This window comes from Paramormyrops kingsleyae, chromosome 13, assembly GCF_048594095.1.
Source record: "Paramormyrops kingsleyae isolate MSU_618 chromosome 13, PKINGS_0.4, whole genome shotgun sequence".
In the NCBI taxonomy this organism is placed as follows: Eukaryota; Metazoa; Chordata; class Actinopteri; order Osteoglossiformes; family Mormyridae; genus Paramormyrops; species Paramormyrops kingsleyae.
In genome coordinates, this window is record NC_132809.1 from 11,500,091 (window position 1) to 11,517,849 (window position 17,759).

General features: G+C 45.9%; 1 protein-coding gene across 1 annotated transcript in view; it reads right to left on the reverse strand.

Annotated features, from left to right (window-relative positions):
- Positions 1–2,787: 2,787 nt before the first annotated feature.
- Positions 2,788–17,759, reverse strand: part of otog (otogelin) — a 48,627-nt gene continuing 33,655 nt past the window's right edge. The window contains exons 35-55 of the mRNA XM_072698196.1: positions 14,596–17,483; positions 14,336–14,513; positions 13,421–13,566; positions 12,663–12,764; positions 12,287–12,473; positions 11,975–12,195; positions 11,677–11,815; positions 11,394–11,582; positions 10,145–10,354; positions 9,809–9,913; positions 9,192–9,296; positions 8,810–8,911; positions 8,285–8,383; positions 8,168–8,208; positions 7,987–8,062; positions 7,608–7,786; positions 7,405–7,509; positions 7,047–7,166; positions 6,529–6,574; positions 4,239–4,318; positions 2,788–4,130 (exon numbers count right to left, since the gene is read on the reverse strand). Coding sequence (XP_072554297.1) covers positions 3,930–4,130; positions 4,239–4,318; positions 6,529–6,574; positions 7,047–7,166; positions 7,405–7,509; positions 7,608–7,786; positions 7,987–8,062; positions 8,168–8,208; positions 8,285–8,383; positions 8,810–8,911; positions 9,192–9,296; positions 9,809–9,913; positions 10,145–10,354; positions 11,394–11,582; positions 11,677–11,815; positions 11,975–12,195; positions 12,287–12,473; positions 12,663–12,764; positions 13,421–13,566; positions 14,336–14,513; positions 14,596–17,483 — 5,519 coding nt within the window. The 3' untranslated portion in view covers positions 2,788–3,929. The remainder of the gene's footprint in view (positions 4,131–4,238; positions 4,319–6,528; positions 6,575–7,046; positions 7,167–7,404; positions 7,510–7,607; positions 7,787–7,986; positions 8,063–8,167; positions 8,209–8,284; positions 8,384–8,809; positions 8,912–9,191; positions 9,297–9,808; positions 9,914–10,144; positions 10,355–11,393; positions 11,583–11,676; positions 11,816–11,974; positions 12,196–12,286; positions 12,474–12,662; positions 12,765–13,420; positions 13,567–14,335; positions 14,514–14,595; positions 17,484–17,759) is intronic.

The following is a 17,759-nucleotide window of genomic DNA, read 5'->3' on the forward strand; positions in this document are numbered from 1 at the left end:
CTCCCGCCATGCAGCAGCGTAGCGTGCGTACTCCCAGCATCCTAGTTCTTTGTACTTGCGCATAGCCTTAAAATGATGTTGAATAACAACTTACGAACATTTCAAGTTATGAATGGCTGTTGTTCGCAAGTAGTGGAGCGTCTATATCCAATTTTGAGCTTGAAACAGCTAAAAGAGAGGTAACCCAAAACCACATTGCCTTCAACTACTGTATACCAATACAAAATTCTTACATAATTGTAATCTGGAAGAAATTTGTAAGATTTTTCCCAATCTCAGACATTTAATGCTTTAAATGTAGAATGCATAGTTACATTTAATCTAAATTCGTACCTTTTATTTCCTTTTTTTTTAAAATCTTATACTGGCACACGTCATTGTGGCCAGCACAGTGTCTCAGTAGGTACCACTGTTACCTCACCTGTCCAGGGTTGCCAGTCCAAGCAATAGGAGGAGGTTTGGGCTTTTGAAGCACGGGCTCTCTGCCAAGCCAGCGGGCCACATGCGAGCATTCGTTTCGGCAAAAGCCACGGGGGTGAATCATTCTGGCTACAATGAGCTTTCTGATTTCAACAGGAAGACGGGCTAAACCCACAAAACTTTCCTGTGAACTTGAAACTCCATAGGAGAAAAAGGGGGATTTCAGAATGACTGAGAAAGTCTTGTGTGCGTGTAACAGGCCCGGCAGATCATCTTCAAACCTCACCAGCCTGGAATCTTTTATTAATAGCTTGCTTAGAGCTGATGATGCAGAGGGTGACTTGAAGAGAAGTTTATCCAATCTATTTTGCACGCTGGCGTTTGGTTTTCTACGAATCGGATGGATAAGGCGTCTAGTTTTGCGGGAGAGCTGAGCCAACGCGGCCCCCTGACTGCGCCATTAATCAACCTTGGCCTCTCTGTGACCTTTGAACCCAGACTGTCTTGCTTTTTTTTGAGCCGGACAGTTTCTCTTTCGGACGAAAGACAAATGCTGACCATCAGCTAACTGTCACTGTGTGAGGTGACAGAATATTCTTAGAAAAAAATGAGTGACACTACAAGATATTATATTTCCATTACATTATAAAACCATAAACAGTAACAGTTAGGTATAGCTGAATGATTCAATTAATTGTGGAAATGCTTTAATATATGTGAATCACTTTTTTGGCAATCCAGTAAACTCTAGCTTTATTACAGTTAAAAATAAAGGAGGTAGCAATATTTGGATTGTCTTTAATAACTTCTTCCCAGCATGTAATGACCTTGTCACAGTGCTTCGCTAAATGTGGTTTGTGATCTGGATTTTCATTCCAGAGTGTCAAGAGCCCACAGTGCTGAATCAGAAGCTGCTTTTACAGTTTTGCAAGATCCAGATTCCTGCTTCATGCTTTAAGGGCAACTTCTGCTCCTGAGTAAGTCTGAAAGAATTTTATTAATCATCACTGTAAAAATGGAGAGGCCAGCGTACCATTGGGGTTCAGTTAACAGATCATGCCAATGTGTTCTCTCCTCTATTCACTCTCTCTCCATGAGTCCCACTGCCAAGAGATCCAGAAGTCAGCCATTTTTAAAACATGAATACATTGTGTAGCATGTTAATCGGAAATAAGTAACAGCAAGTTTGCACTGAGCACATTCTGGTGTTGAAACATGCTTGCAATAATTCAGGCCAGAAATGTTTCAGAATTAAATTAAACAACAAGTTTATCACTAAGGATATTGTAAAGACCTCGTCTCCAGCAGAGGGAGTCCTATTTACAATCCATTTTACAAAAGATGCATTAGAACTGGGACAAGTGTCATTAGCGCCTGCCTTTTTAACCGGGGGGGGGGGGGGGGGGGGGCACCTTGGTATCGAGAAACCATATGGAGACCCCTCTGTCCCCCTTGTTGACACGGTGAGGGGCACCTCCCCCGATGACCTCTGGACGGCTTTTACGAGGGCCCACACAGGCTGTCAGTTGGGCGTGGTCGTCTGTGTCCTTGGGGGGGGGGGGGATTCTCTTCATCCTCACCCCATAATCACCCCCAGGAATAGCCAGGGAGAGCAGTTCTAGCGGGGAGGAACCAAGTGGGCCATTTCTCCCTGATTCACTCATTAATATGTTTACATCACAGCCACATTGCTCTGAATTAATGACTGGCACAAATGGACGAAAAGGCATAAACAGATGGAAGAAGACTCAGCACTGAGAACTGTGTATAAATAACTTTTTTAACATGAAAGAGGCCATACCTGACTCATCAGTGTAATATTGTGGGATAAATGTGAGCGTGCTATAATCTAGCGAGCGATGACAGGATCCGGCGCAGGTGCCTGGCTTTTTAAGGGGAATCTCCAGCACAGACTGCATTAGGGCCCACTGCTAATTCTGCTGTGAGGGAGACCCTGAAGCAGGGTGTAACGTTTCAGTGTTGAGATGTGATTTACAAGTGCAGTTCTCAGCGGACCCCCCCCCCCCCCCCCACTACCCCCCCTCCCTTCCACCCTGATTCCTTTCTATAAGCTGTGGCCGATGAACCCATTTCAAAGGAGGGATCTTGGTGCCCATATCAGGGGAATGAGAACATTTCAAAACAACCGAGGGGAGAAGGCAAGCTGGGAAACAGCTGCGGAGCCTGGAATAGGGGCTGTTACCTGTACGAGCTTTACAGTCAAACCCAACATGCATTCGTTAAGCCAGCAAGGTCTCCTACGACCTGCCGTACCATTCAAAGGAGAGTGAGGAGCCCCCCCCTTCTCTGCACTGTGGAACTGTCTCTGGGAGCCAACCTGTAGATCTTTTCAAAGGAAGCGTTTATTGAAAAAGCAAATGTACATTAGTATGATACACATTAGTGAGACCATCACATCCACTGTCGCAAAACAAGTCAAAGCAGAAGACAAGGGCACAGATCTCTCCAGCCCGTCTTCCAAGCATCATAAATGTCACCAAACAAACAGACTATGTTACTATGTTTATATTCCAGTTTAAAGGCAACGTAAAAAGGAAAAAGGCAAATTATTGAACATTTATGCTGGGGTTACTTAAATATGAAATGCATTTTTAAATGACGCCGTGTGATATTACCATTAATTATGTTCACTTTTTATTCTCAATTTTGTAAAAGAATAGCAGTAGTATCTTAATTACATTGCAGAAATTTACTAAATAAAAATGTTCTACAGTATGTAAATGAATAAATAAATAAAGTACTCAGAACAGTTTGATTTTAATTGTAAAGCTTAATTTCACTGATATTTATGGAAAGCATTTCACACAAAAAAAAGATACGTGTTTCAATCCTATAAGCTAAGTATGTGCAAAACCCATTAAAAACACAGAGATACTTATCTAAGTAGTATTCGATCATCAGTTCACCTATGTACAAAATATGAATATTTATTAAACACATTTTTGCTAATATATGCTTGTGTGCCCAGATTCTAGAATGAAAAAAGTAAATAAAAAAAAAAATCCATCGTTTTACAGGCATCGAACAACGCTATACTTCAGTGTGAATCATCATTTATGACGTGGTACTCAAATAGATATACCATATTACCACCACAGCCAATGAACTTTTAGGAAATGATATGGATAACTAGTCAGCCTGTAGCTCTTTTAAGGTCTGACAAATAGAATGAGATCATATATTCACAAGGCAAAATGTAGCCATGACTGCACAAGTCAACAATCAGCCTGTCAGCCTAATCTCCTCCAGTGTGAGGTTATGGGATTGTCAGTGTACCAGCAAAAAACACAGGATTTAATCACCTACCAACGGCAAGGATCTGAAGGCAACCCGTGTGAGACAAACCCCTGGCTGCCTGGAGATGGTGTTCCTTCATGCAAAATGTCAGTTTTACTTCGAGGGAGCTTTGTTTTGTCCCGTTTGCCCTCTTCCATGCTTCATCGCTTGCCTCTGACCCAGGTCTCAGAGGCAGAACCCATTTACCACGGCTAGGACCACTGGCAGGAACAGTCAGTAGGCTCCTGGATGGTGTAGGTCACCCAGGTGGAGTTGCCACTGCAGAAGAGCTGCACGGAGCGCTTCTGCAGGCCCACCTCGCGGCAGCACTTACAGAACCGCGCGTAGGTGTTGATGTTGTAGTTGTAGATGCTGGCCGACGGGCACTTTCCATCGCAGGACACAATGTTCACCTAGAACCAGACAGAGTGAGTTTAGGCGCCTACGTGGTACAGAAACACTGGATGAGTGATTGGGAAAATAGGCAGAATGTAAACAAGCACAAAACAAGGCTCACTCACCGGCCTGTTGCTCCGACAGTCATTTTTCCTGATTGTCATCCGGACGGTCACCTTCTGGCACGACTTCCCGTCTTCTTTGCCTGCAAGAGTACCGGCAATCCCATGAAGCAGTGCAACCGACAGAATTCTTTTCTGCAACATCGGGACCTTTACAAAATCATATTGGTGTCATTAGGATAAACTCTGCTGTCAAGTATACAGTAAGTATCATTCAGTGGCTTGTATTTAACTTCAAGAAAACAGATCTTACAAAAAGGAATATAAAAGAATTATCTAAAAGTATGAACAACGTAACGACAGCTACGAATGCCTCACACATTTCGACGAGTGTGCAACGTGTAAGAAACAACTCGAACTGGCAGAAAGCAGAAATGTTTCATTCTAACTTTGAGCGAAGTACTTCTAAATTAAAATAATTAATTACCAAGGTGAACACACAATGTTACATACATTGCCCTGGATAGAGAAATGTAGTAAGTAAACTGACAGCAAACAATATTTTTAGTATGTTGCTTTGAAGCCAGCTATTTTTTAACTGCGTAGAAATTGGCTGGAGTGCTTCAATTACATCATTTCTCTGCACAACATTCTGACTAGCAGAAAAGGAAATGCATTGCAATGTGTTAGAAACTGTTTGGGTCATCTGGCATGTGCAGCATTAATGCTGAGGAAAATTTCTGCGGGAAGTGGGCAGCCGCATGCACACTGGGCATGCATCAAGGCGAATCCGGGGTCAGAGGTCAACAACGACCTCCTGCCACCTGTGCCATATCACCCAAAGAGCCATGCTACGGACTTCTACTCCTAGGATTAGTGTCAGCACACCAGAAACGTGTACTAAATACATGCAACACATATCTACACAGATGCTCAGCTAGGTGGCCCACTACCAACAGTACATTGTTGGTGATCAACAATGCACTGCCCAAACAGTGCAAAATGGAGGAAGCTTTAACTGCATCGTGTATATTAACAGCACAGACTTCTGGCTAACAAAAAATGTCAAAATGGGATGAAATAAAAGGATTTCTAAATACTGGAGAACATTTAATCCGGTTGAAGTAGGGAGTACATTGTTGGTTATCAACAATGGTGCTGGCAAGCCTTGTTTGTCACATGATTATTCAGTCATCTGGTACCTCGTTCACAGTCAGTGCTAACTGTGGGAGTCAATGGGCTAACAGGGAATGGGAACAGGGACAATCCAGTACCTGGTGAGATTGGTACATGTTGGTCATCTTGCAAAATAACACAGGAAAATCTCAGCTGGCTGAGCATGGATGTTTATATGCTTTTCAAAGTTAAAGAAGTAACAGCAATAAAAATGTGTGTGGGGGGGGTGGCTGTGTTTTGTCACAAAGGCTTCATTTATATACATCTGGTGGACATGAGAACTTGTCAGTAAACAATCATTTATATGTATGAAAGTAAAAAGTTACTGATACTGATTTTTGGAAAAACTATATTATTTTGAGAATTTTATTGGACAGCGCAGTATGTCAGTGTTGATAGCGGGCATTTATGTTGTTAACGAATAAGAATTCAGTCTATCAAAATTTACACTGTATCAGTTTGATGTAACAAAATCGTTCATGCGCATTGTTTGTTTTTTAGTTCAAAACAAACGGTAAGAATTCCTTATATCTGTTCTTCAAAAGCAACGGACAGAAGAACTGAGTCAGCTTAGAGTGTTAAAGTCTGCATGTTCTGTTCTTAATGCAGTGTAAAATGTTTTAGAAAGTATCATTCGATTGTGCATTTTGGTCAAAATAACAGACACCAGTATAATATTATATACGTCCATCTGAAGAAAACAAGCCACACTCAGTTACTCCGTGTGGCATCAGGAAGCTGCTGTTTGTGAATTATTTCATTGAAAAGCATATAAAATATAGTCCCTACAGCTAAAACTGTGCATACACATTATTTTGGGTACGACACAAAATTGCAGTGAAAACATATTTCAGTGGATTTTTAAAAATCAAGAAGCATGAAATTTTTGCCCAATTTAACATCCACTGACAAAAAGCTTTAATATATTTTGCTTAAAATGCCTGTTGGCACAACACGAAAAGCATATTTTTGTTTCAAACGTCATTAATTTGCAGGGAGTCCCACATCTAGCTCAAATAAATATTTAAGAATGTTTCGTATTTTGAAAGAGTTAAAAAGATTTCATGGTGCACTTCAATATACAGCAAGCAGTGAGGAGCTACAGACCTGCGGTCCTATCTGTAAGCTACAGTGCTTAGAGGCAGGCGGGGGGGGGGACGCTCGCCGCTCTACTCACATGTCCTGCAGCATCCGCCCATGTAACTCAGTATTGTGCCCCCGATCTAGGATGACATCACATTTGATGAGGAATTGAATCGATACAATTTGATACAATAAGAAAAACATTCATCAACAGAACTCAAGTCCACAGATTTAGCAAAATACCGGGCAGTATGGAGTGACCAGGGCTGTCAAATGGAGCCCCCAAGGAAAATGCATTCAACCTGCAACTGTTGGTTAAATTTGGCGATTGGAAATAACACAAAGGCTTGGCTGTGAAACTCAGCAGAGGTTTTTTTAACCAGGAATCTCCTGCTAATTTCTTCTCCCAGTCTGCCACACTGAATCCTGAAAAATGGGTTTTGAAGAAAATCAAAATAACCGAGATCTTGGGATCTAAGGGATTTTTTTCCCGCACTGCTGCTGATGGCTCTCGACTTGCTTTGTCTTTGCCCTAATGGGGCCGGTGACTGTTCTCAGGCACTGGGGTCCTTCTGTAGGGTGGCTTCAGGGAAGGCCTGACATGACACGCACCTTAATGCACTCCGACTCGTTGAAAGGGGGGCAACTGAAGGGGTAGGAGACCAGCGTGGGACCAGACAGAGTATCCGTACACTCATACTTCAGGCAGTCCGACACCCACGTCCTTCCAGGCTGAAAGTGATGACAATTAGCATCCTTCAGAACATAGGAAAGATCCTCAATTCAACAAGGGACTAGGCTTGCTGATTAACTAATGCCCTGGACCTTAAGTACGGGCATTTCAAGACCCAGTGTAGACCGTTGTATCCTTTAGAAAGATACTTAGCATAAATATTCTATTGTGCATATTCTATCCATATCACTTTAACTAAAGGGACTTACTAATATGGTATTTGTCCTTCAGCCTTACCTTGTACAATTCAACTGAGCCATTTTCATTTGTGTACATACAGGAGATGTTCTTGCAGAACCCACAGCATGTCATCTGGTCCTTTGGTGGAATGTATACCTGGTTCTGAGGGAGGGACGCAGCCACAGGATGGTTTTATGAGGCAACCATGGTGCAGGATGGCCAGAGGAAAGGGTGCGATTCATGACGGTCAGCGGACTCACCGGCTGGCATTGGGAAGAGCAGTTTCTGCTGGTGGCCCGTGTGCGGAAGAATCCTGTGGCTGTGTCCAGGGCGTGGGTGCACTGGGTGGTGTAACAGACACCCTCTGGGCTGTGTTCCACCAGGGTCTGACCCGGTCTCATCACGCCCCTTTCCCCATCCAAACACACCGCCTCCCGCTCTGAACACACAGACACAAACTCATTCCGACTGTCTGCGCCGTACTCATCCTCCCACAAACAGACAAACCACTGCGAAACTGTTAGTCAGTCAGCCTGACACCGTGAACTTTTGGCTGACGTAGCCGTCTGTGATGCTTTTCTCTGGATCAGGAAGCGTCTTTTCTACCCCACGTACCCTGAATGACCCACGTTTTCTCACCACACTTGTATCTTCTGCACCCACACTTGTTTCCCGGATCTGTGAGGAACACTCTGTCCACCTGCAAGGTCTCGCCCTTTAAAAAAAAAAAAAAAAAAAAAAAAAACAGAAACCATTAAAAAAAAAACTACAAAGAGTGAGGAAAAAAAAAAACACCAACCCTTGATGTTAATTAACCTACCAGATGACATTTCGGCCTGGGGATGGTGTCACAGGCACATTCTGGAAGACAAGATGGACCGTGAGTGTCGCCGTGGCCACAGGGCGGAGCGACGGCACCCCGAGGCGGCGAGCTTACCACACGTCTGCAGCGGACAGCAGCGCTCCGGCGAGGCCACGGTCACCTCAGACATACCAGGGAGGCAGCTGACCTTGGGACACCTGTAGGGCTCACATACTGCACAGATGGGGAGCCAAAACTGCCTTTAGCTTATCTGCTTTATCGAGTGACACAATCACTCAGATATCCTGCATAATATTTACTTTTCTACCAGACTGTGAGCACATCTGGAAATAAGTAAATAACAACGGTGCTTATTTTGGCCCCTCCCATTGTACTCTTGTACAATTTACTCAAACACATTTGAATTATTTGTACATATTACAAGCTTGTAAACATTTGCAGGTGTCTATGTGTGTACAAAAGAAGATTCTAGATCAGTGTTTCCCAATCTGGTTCTGGGGGACCCACAGACAGTCCACGTTTTTTGGAGCTGGGAGGGAGCAAAAATGTGGACCAGCTGTGGGTCTCCGAGGACCGGACTGGGATACACTGTTCTAGGTGCTCATGAGATGGCTGTAAGAGTGTTCCGGAATGACTGACCACAATGATAGGCGGGGCAGCAGCGTTCCGTGCTGTTGGTGTCGACGGTCAGCACCTCACCCTCCTGGCACTGGGGTATGACGTCCGCACATGGGCCGCACACTGTTCATGCACACACAGAGCGATGACTGACTCAGAGCCGACCAATGTGCAGCCAGACAGATGCGTAGCAATCCCACCCCATCAGCCTCCATAGCTAGAGGCTGTGTCTGCCCCCCTCCCAGTATCTGTGTCTGCCCCCACCCCCCACACACTCTTTGACTCACTCTAAGTAACTTGATGTGGATATGATCTCAAACAATGAGCACCATTCTCCCTTTACCTAGATATACAGCTCTGGCCAGCCATGCTTACACCAGGAGGGTGTGGGGTCAAAACTCACTGCATATGTAGGCCAGACAACAGCTCCCATCTGCCCGTGTGGCTATCAGGGTCTGGTCTTCCCGGCAGGTTGGGACATCCGACTCACAGCGGCTGGGGTCACATTCTGAGGGACAGTGTGGGGGCAGATGAAAAAAAAAAATCAGTCACAATCAGCTTTAAGATTTTTCATTTCTGGTTATCTATCTAGCGTCATGACTATGTGTTTAATACATGAGTATAGTGTCTCCAAACCTGGTCCTTGGGGACCCCCAGACAGTCAACATTTTTGCTCCCTCCCAGCTACTGTACGTAGACTGTCTGGGGTTCCCTGAGAACCGGGTTGGGAAACACTGAAATAGTATATACATATTAGCAGCTAATTATTGCCCATAGCATGTGCAGCATGTGCCTTTGTGTGTGTCCTACAATGGACTGGAAGCCTATGCAGTGCCACACAGTCTGCTGCTTGGAGTATGATCCAGGTTCCCCACAACCCTGTGCTGGATAAGCAGTTAGAAGATGGATGGATGGATGGATGGATGGATGAATCAATCGTTATACTACTGGGTCAGATGCTAATTCAGTCATCTACTCAACTACTTTAAAAAAAATGTTGTTGGAAACAGAAGCACTTACCACAGATGTAGTCTGGACAGCAGGAATCCTCCCTGAAGTAGGAGACCAGCTTCTCCCCGTATTTACACTGAGGGGGGTAACTTTCGCACAGAGTCTGATTGCAAACTGTGAGGGAGAAAAGACAGGGATGTGGCACAGGCAGTGTAACCTTAAGGCAAAAACCAGAGGAAAGCTTTGCGTTGTGTTGATCTTCACCTGAGAGGTGCACTACTACCAGACCCAGGATGTCACATCCGGTGCTTCCATGGGGCCGTACGGGAGTCACCTGGCACCTGTGACACTCTCTATGGAGTGCTTCCATGTTTCCGAGCCCCCGGGGGCGTCAGCTCTACGTACCGCAAGCCTTTCGGGGACAGCAGCTCTTGTCATCCGCCAGACTGACGGCGACCTCTCCCATCCTTCTGCAGACGGGCTGCGGGACGTCCGTGCAGTCATACTCCACCGGGACGATGGAGTCGTTGTCGCACTTGTACATGCAGCAGCCATCCCTGGAGGTTGTCCACACCTCCCCCAGGGCACGAGGGTTTCCGGAACTGTCCGTGCAAGCTGGGGAGTCGCGGGGGGAGCAAAGTAAATATAGTGCTTATGGAACGTTTTGCACCACTTGCATAATTCTGTAAAAATATTGTAAAATTATTTGCTTTATAACAGAAATCATTACTTTATTCATTTGTTTACAAAAAATATAAATCACATTCAATACAATCAGTAGTTTTAAGTAAAACATTAATTTCAAGTAATAAGTTGAAACCCAATGTTGCCTTTGCAACTTTGGTTGTTGGCACTTTATGTATATCACTTGTCTTGTATTTAATCTGTGTTTAATCTGGCCTGTATATTCTGTAAAATATATGTTCATTGCCTGTATATTGTCTGTCTAACTTGAGAGGCATCATCAGCCAGAACCAAATTCCTTGTGTGATTTAATATACTTGCCCAATAAATCAGATTCTGATAAAACACCAAACATTTGTGTTTAGTATCCTTTTGGGACCCAATGATTACAATTGCAATTGATAGCAAAATGGCAAGAACAGGACTGAATAAGTCAGTCAAAAAAAAATGACACCAGACGATACAGAAGATATCTGACAATGAACTTGTTATGAAAACAATAAATTCCCGTTTTTACAGAATTAAGCAAATGTGTCCCAAGACGTTCTGATCCTTTGATGTTGATGCTTTGAGAAAAGAATCCATATAGCCTGGCACCTGCCCCATGGCATCCCCTGGCAGCCTGGGACAGACTCCAGGCCCCTCATAACCCTGACCAGGACAAAAAACTGGAAGATGGATGGGTGATTGGATGGATGGATGGATGGATGGATGTGGCTATGTCCCATTAAAGCACTTCTGTTCCTATCCATGGAAGCAGATCATAAGAAATTTCATGGGTGATCTTCTGTTTTAAAGGATTGGTACTGAAAACACTATATTTGCAAGAGCAACTTTAGTAATTTAGTTTTGCATAGCTAAATGATCCGGATATCGGCACTGCTACGGATTCATCTAACTTACAGTCATGGTGTGGGTATAACACCAAGGAGAGTGTTATGGGGTGAATTTAGTGAAGAGCGAGGCGTACCGCACTTCTCAGACGGGATGCAGAGGGCAGAGTAGGGCCGGTGCAACACCGTGCCCTCGGGGCACACGCAGCCCTCGGTTAGGCCCGAACACTCTTCCGGTTCTGAGTCAAACTCTTGGTTGGGGCAGGATTGGGCAGTGCAGGCGGGCAGACAGCCCTGGTAACGTAGTCCGGGCGGACAGGCAAAAGCTGGAAGGGACACAGAGCTAGATTAGCACTAAACGACTGGAGAGAAGCCAAAGTTCAGCGCACTAAACGACTGGAGGGGAGACGGAGGGCTTACGGCAGAAATCCGGGCTCCTCCACTTAACACAGATGTTGAACTTGTGGCAGGAGGCCACGTACGCAGCCAGAGACACACAGGGGTTCTTTACATACTCCTCATCACGAACCCACACTTCGCAGAAGACTGAAGGAGGAACCTGTGAGTGACACACAGGAAGGCCACGCAGGCAGGTTTCAGTGCACCAAATGGACCATCCAAGCATCCCTGCAAAGGAAATATGCGGAGGACACGCATCTGGTGAAATCAGCGAATTGGGAATCTGGTGCCTGGGAGATCAAGAGGTCAGCAGACGTACGAAGGCGTGGCAGGGCCTGAAGGTGGAGTTGCGGAGCATGTCCAGGCAGCGAGAGCAGTCGCTGGTGGAGCAGTTGACCTCTCGGCGCCGGCTGTGGCTGATGTAGCTTGTGGTGTTGGGCAGCTGCCAGCTGTCAATGAACACTGCCGGGTCCTCGCCCTTGCCCAACGCGGTCCCATTGGACAGAGTCAGGTCATTGGCGGGGCTGCCGTCACAGCAGCCTGGTCGAAGAAGAAAGGCAAGCAAAATGAAACTTTTGTTAAAAAGCCCCTCGTTTTTCAGTGAATATCCATGTCTGGCAAGGGTTCCTACCACAGAGCCCCATAGTCGGCAGCTTGTTGTTGTAGCCGTCGGTTTCAATGACCATCATCCCCGTGCTGTGGAACCACTGCATCTTCAAGCCTGCTGGTGTCCGGATCAGATACATGTTCCCAGTGTCCAGGACTTCGAATCCGTTCTTCTTGAAGCGAGGCTTGGCGTACCGTGAATTGACATACAGCTGAGAGGAAATGACATGAAATTTCTTAAATATCTTAAGCACAGCTGATCTGTTTACATCCTGCTTGAAATTCCATTAGTGATACATAAATGACAAAAATTAGCTTGCACAACAGCTTAAACCACTAAATTACCGTGAATCAAATGTTCTCAGACTTTAAAGACCAAACACGAAAACGGAAACACCTACCCTTCTCTGGAGTCGGTTTACCAGAACTTGATGAGAGTTGTGCGTTATGTTGAGAGCGACCAGACAAAGATTGGTGAAGTTCCACAACAACTTTGATGGGACCTACAGAGCAAAAACAAAAAGGAAAACCAGACGACATGTTCTCTGTCCAATCGAACAAGGTTTGAAAACAAATCAAACTACTATATCCATCCATCTTTTCTAACTGCTTCTCCAGGACAAGGCCACAGTGAGCCTGGATTTTATCCCAAGCACAGGACATGAGACAAGGGAACACCTGAGATGGCATGCAGACTCACAGACCTAGAGTGATTTAGAGAACCCAAAGCAAAGGTATGAGAACATGAGGAGACCATGCAAACTCCACGTAAAAAAAATATATATTTACAATATACATTTTACCTCTAGATTAGATTAGATTAGATTTATTTTTATATAGTGCCTTTCACAACAAAGCCACCCCTAGGTGCTTTACATGGGTGTGTTGTGATACACTCCAGCATCATTTATACAGGATAATTCAAAAATGGGGAAAAGGGAAGACAAAGAAATGAAAGAAAGAAAGGCAGATGATGAAGGAGGAGAGGAACCAAAAACTCTCACGTAGGGAGAAACAAAAAACTTCTGGGGTTCCAAGGTCAACTAAGATGAACTTTATTGATCCCAAATGGATATTAGTGAGGGAATAGGAAGTATAAGCAGCAAGGGCAGCTGATCTTTAGGAAAGTTAGAATAAGGTAGGAATTCTCCAGACTGACCGAGTCTGTGCTCCGACACTCCCGGACCTGGATGCTGACGGTTTCATTAGGCAGCTGCGAGACGACGTAGGAAGCGGCCTTATAGACACCAACGCTGTTACCGTCAAAGGTGATCACGTTCAGGTCAGGAAAGACAGAGCAGCGGCCTGAAGGTTGCACACAAGAACAGCATTTGGAGATATTCATTGCTATACTACTGAAAAGCATAACCTAAATGGCAAATAAATAAAACAAGCAGGGCTCTGGTTCACAACACACAAATACTCAAAAAAAGTTTCATGCTTTCCTGGAAAAAAAAAAAAATCTGGAAGGCCGACGAATCTTATGGTTCTGTGCTGTGGTCACTAACTACTGCTACTGAGCGAGAAAACAACAGGTTTCTCTTTAAATCAAAGTTTGACGGAAGCTGCATATTTTTTAGCGTAACTAATTTAACCGGATAAATTCTGCATTATAAACTGTCACTATAAATCTTGGTCATCTATCCTATAGCAAGTGTGGAAATATGGAGTCAACATGGATCCATTTTTTTTAATGAGTTTAATACTTTGGTGGCTGATGTCCTCCAGTGAAGGTAACTTTATACATACAGGTTGTATACTCCGCTTAAAAAAAGCTGAACTATATATTTTCAAGCCACACCTTGTTTTTTTTACAACCCCTAAAGGTCACGTGTTTTGATCGCGTCTGCAAAAAAAAATGTTAACAGTTAAACTTATTAAATCTGTCCCGAAGATTAATCCACTGCCCTCCCACACCCCATCCAAAATCTGCACTGGTCCCTGACATTTTCACTAAACCCATCTGCCATCATCAAAAGGTTGGGAAAGCCTACATTAGAGGATAGAAAAAAATCATTCGGCAAGTCATGTATGGAGTGCACTATGACTGGTTAGTTTCAGCATTCGTACTTACATGGGCAGTCCCATAGGGGGCAGCACTTATCTCCATTCACTAGGATAGCGAACCCAAGAAGGCCACAGTTAGGAGGGGTGGCTTTGAAAGGGCAGTTCTGCGACTTGTTGAAGAGTATTAGCTGCCCACCCACGCAAACATACTTTGTGCATTCATCAATGATCTCCGAGTAAGGAGGCTGTAAACACAAGAACGCATTTTGTCAATCATAGTATCTGAGCACAGCCCATTGGTTCACATGTGGATTCATGCCTACTGACCGTGCACATCTTAGCTGAGGGAACAGTGGTGGACCCAGGAACCTTGGTGGTGCGCATGGACATGGGTATAGTGGTTGCTACGGTGTGGGGTGACAAGGTGGTAGAGGACAGCTCTGAAGACACTGTTGTCAACATCTCCACCGTTTCCACATGTGTTGAGGGTGAAGCCATAGTGGTTGACATTGTGGTTGTCCTCCGGTCGGGAAGTGAAGGCCTTGTGCTCTCAGTCTTGACAGCAGTGACTAGGCTGGCTGGTGACAGTGTTCTGGTGGTCCTTTCAGTGGTTCTTTCCAAAGTAATGGGAGGAGACTTGCTCGTCACTCCAGTGGTGCCTGTAACAGCTAGAGGAGGTACAGTGATGGTCGCCAAGCTGAGTGCTGGGGTTGAAGTGGTTTCTCTCACTGTGGTATGGAGTGTTGTCTTGTCCAGAGACTCTGAAGTAATGGCAGGGGTGGACGTTGAAGTAGGTGCATGAGTGGTGACTTTCAGTGTAGCTAGAAGGGTAGCCTGAGGTGAAGAAGGATACCCAGGAGCAGTTGTGGTGGTTCTCAGTGCTGGAGGTTTTTCTGATGGAGTAGTTTCACTGACACTCTCAGTGGTTGTCATCCTAATGGAAGCCTCGGTCGAAGAAACTGCTATGGACGTGGGGGCCCCTGTTGTTCTACTTACAGTTGGTCCCAGAGTTGATGTGGTTATAGTAGTCTCTTCTGTGGTCCAAACAGGTAGGTGTACAGTAGTCATCTTCTCCGAAGTGGCAGTGCTCGAGGTGGTGAATGCTGGATGTGTGGATGATGGGGATGTTGTTAGCATGGTCGTGACCTTCTCAGTCTTCGTCATTGTGGATGAAATGCTGGTAGTTTCTGTTAAAGTAGGTACAGCAGATAGTGGTCTGGTGGTAGAGGAATAAGCAGTAGTTTGAGTTGGAATCACAGTGGTCAAGAGGGAGACCGCTGGCGTCTCTGGAGCTGCTGTTTCAGTGCTGGATGTCAAATGTGTGGTGGTATCGCTTTCTGGCAGTATGGTCGTCTTTTCAGTACTTGCTACAGCAAATGGTGTGTCTGAGACTGCTGTGGTACGATGAGACACTGGCGATGTAGATACAGTGACTTCTGTGACTGTGACCATGATAGGCTTTGCTGCTGTTGTTGTGAAGACATCCCTGGGGACCTCGGTGGTTGAGGTGCTATATGAGGTGAATGGTTTGGCTGGGACCTCACTTGTAGTAACTCTGTCAGTCCATTGCACAGGAGTGAGTGACGTTTTGAAAGGAACATATTCAGTTGATGTGGTAGGTGCAGATGGATGCTTTGCAGCCATCGAGGAGACTGCTTTTGTAGTGGCCTCAGTGGGACTCAGTGTCACGGGCAGAGTTGACGTCTCTGAACCTGGAGTTATGACACCTGTTGTTGTAGGAGTTGAAACAGAGGCAGTGGATATGACGTGGGGTGCCTCTGATGTTACTGCTGGGGTCTCAGGAGACTTCACTGACGTGTGAGAGACATCTAGCACTATGGCCTGAGTGGTAGTGGTCTGTGTCATAAGAGTACTGACATTAGTTGTAGTCAATCCCGAGTCTGATGTCACAGTTGTCACTGGCGATGTGGCTGTAGACTTGACGGTGGTTGCTATATCCAGACTGACTGATGGGGAGGTCTTTAGAGTGGACACAGTTGACGTCACTGGATGGACTGTGGTTGTTTCGGTAGATGTCTCTGGGATTGGCAGTGTGGATGCGCCCGTAGCTGTACTAGAGATTGCTGACGTTGAGATTACTGTTGTTTTTTTAGTTGGAATTGGAGATTCAGAAGTTGAAGCAGTAGCAGGAAAAAGTGTAGTTCTAACTGTTGATGTAGAAACAGAGGGTAAAACTGGAGTAGTAGATGTTCTCAGGTCAACAGGGGAGGTAGCTACAAGTTTCTCAGAAGTTATCTCCCAGATAAGCGGACGCCTTGTCTCCAGTGTGCTTGGGTGTGTTGTTTGCAGGGTCACTGGTGTAGTCGATTCGGTGGTGTGTATCGAGCTGGCCCCTGCCTCTGTGTGGACAGGCCTTGACGGAGCTGTTGTTAAGGAGGTTTTGATGGCAGTACCGGTAGCTGGCAGAGGCGTGGCCTCAGTGGTGGAGCGTGTAGTCAACTTAGCAGTTTCAGTACTATCTGGCATAGAAGTCTCCCTATACACCTTGGTGGGTGGAATGCTCACAGCTGATGTAGTTGTGACAGTGGATATATGCAGTGCAGTGGTAGGTACTGTGGTCGTAGGGGTGCTTTTCATTGTGGTCATTTCAGAGGGTGAAGCAGGGGCAATGGGCAGGATGGAGGTAGTGGTGGAAGCCATGGATAGGAGGACCAGGAGGGGGGGCGTGGAAGCCGATCTTGTGGTCCTGGAAGTTAAGTCGGAGACAGCCCTGGTGCTGGTGAGCCAATGAGAAACGGGGGCAGTGGTGACCTTTCCCGTGCTGAGCATAGTGGACATGGTCGCAGCTGTAGTCAGCTTGGGGACAGGACTCAAGACTGTTGTTGCCCTTGAAGTACCATGGAGCTCGGGCTCATCCGCTGGTAACTTAGTGGTCCAACTGCTGGTGGACGCCTCGGGATGAAGTGTGGTGGCAACTTTTGGAGGCGAAGGGATGACTGACGGGGTTAGCACCTCCACCACAGTGGTCACCCTGGCCTCCTCAGGTCCTGTGGTCTCCTCGGAGCGGGCTGACGTCGGGGTGGCCGGAGATATGGAGTGCCCCGAGGAGGGGGCTGACGTCGGGGTGGCCGGAGATATGGAGTGCCCCGAGGAGGGGGCTGCGGTGGACACAGCGGCCGCTGAAGTGACAGCTGCAGGTGCCTCCACTGTGCTGCGGGCAGTCATGGCCTCAATGGCAACTGCTGGCCTGATGCCTGAGGATGAAGAATAAAACAACTGTTAGTTAAGAACTGTAACCGGGGGGTGGGGGTGGGGGGGGGGCAAAAAGGCACAGCGGTAAATGCATCACTCGTGCCAGGTCTGAAACCCCAGTGCCTGAGGTTCGCCGTTGGAGATTATGGCCCGAGGCTTAATTAAACAGATGCTGGAATAAATATTTCGGCTTCTGAGAAACTCGATATTTTGCTGTGATGATGTAAGACGCGCAGGGATCAACGGATAAACCCACGAGCACGTGCAAAGGACATTCC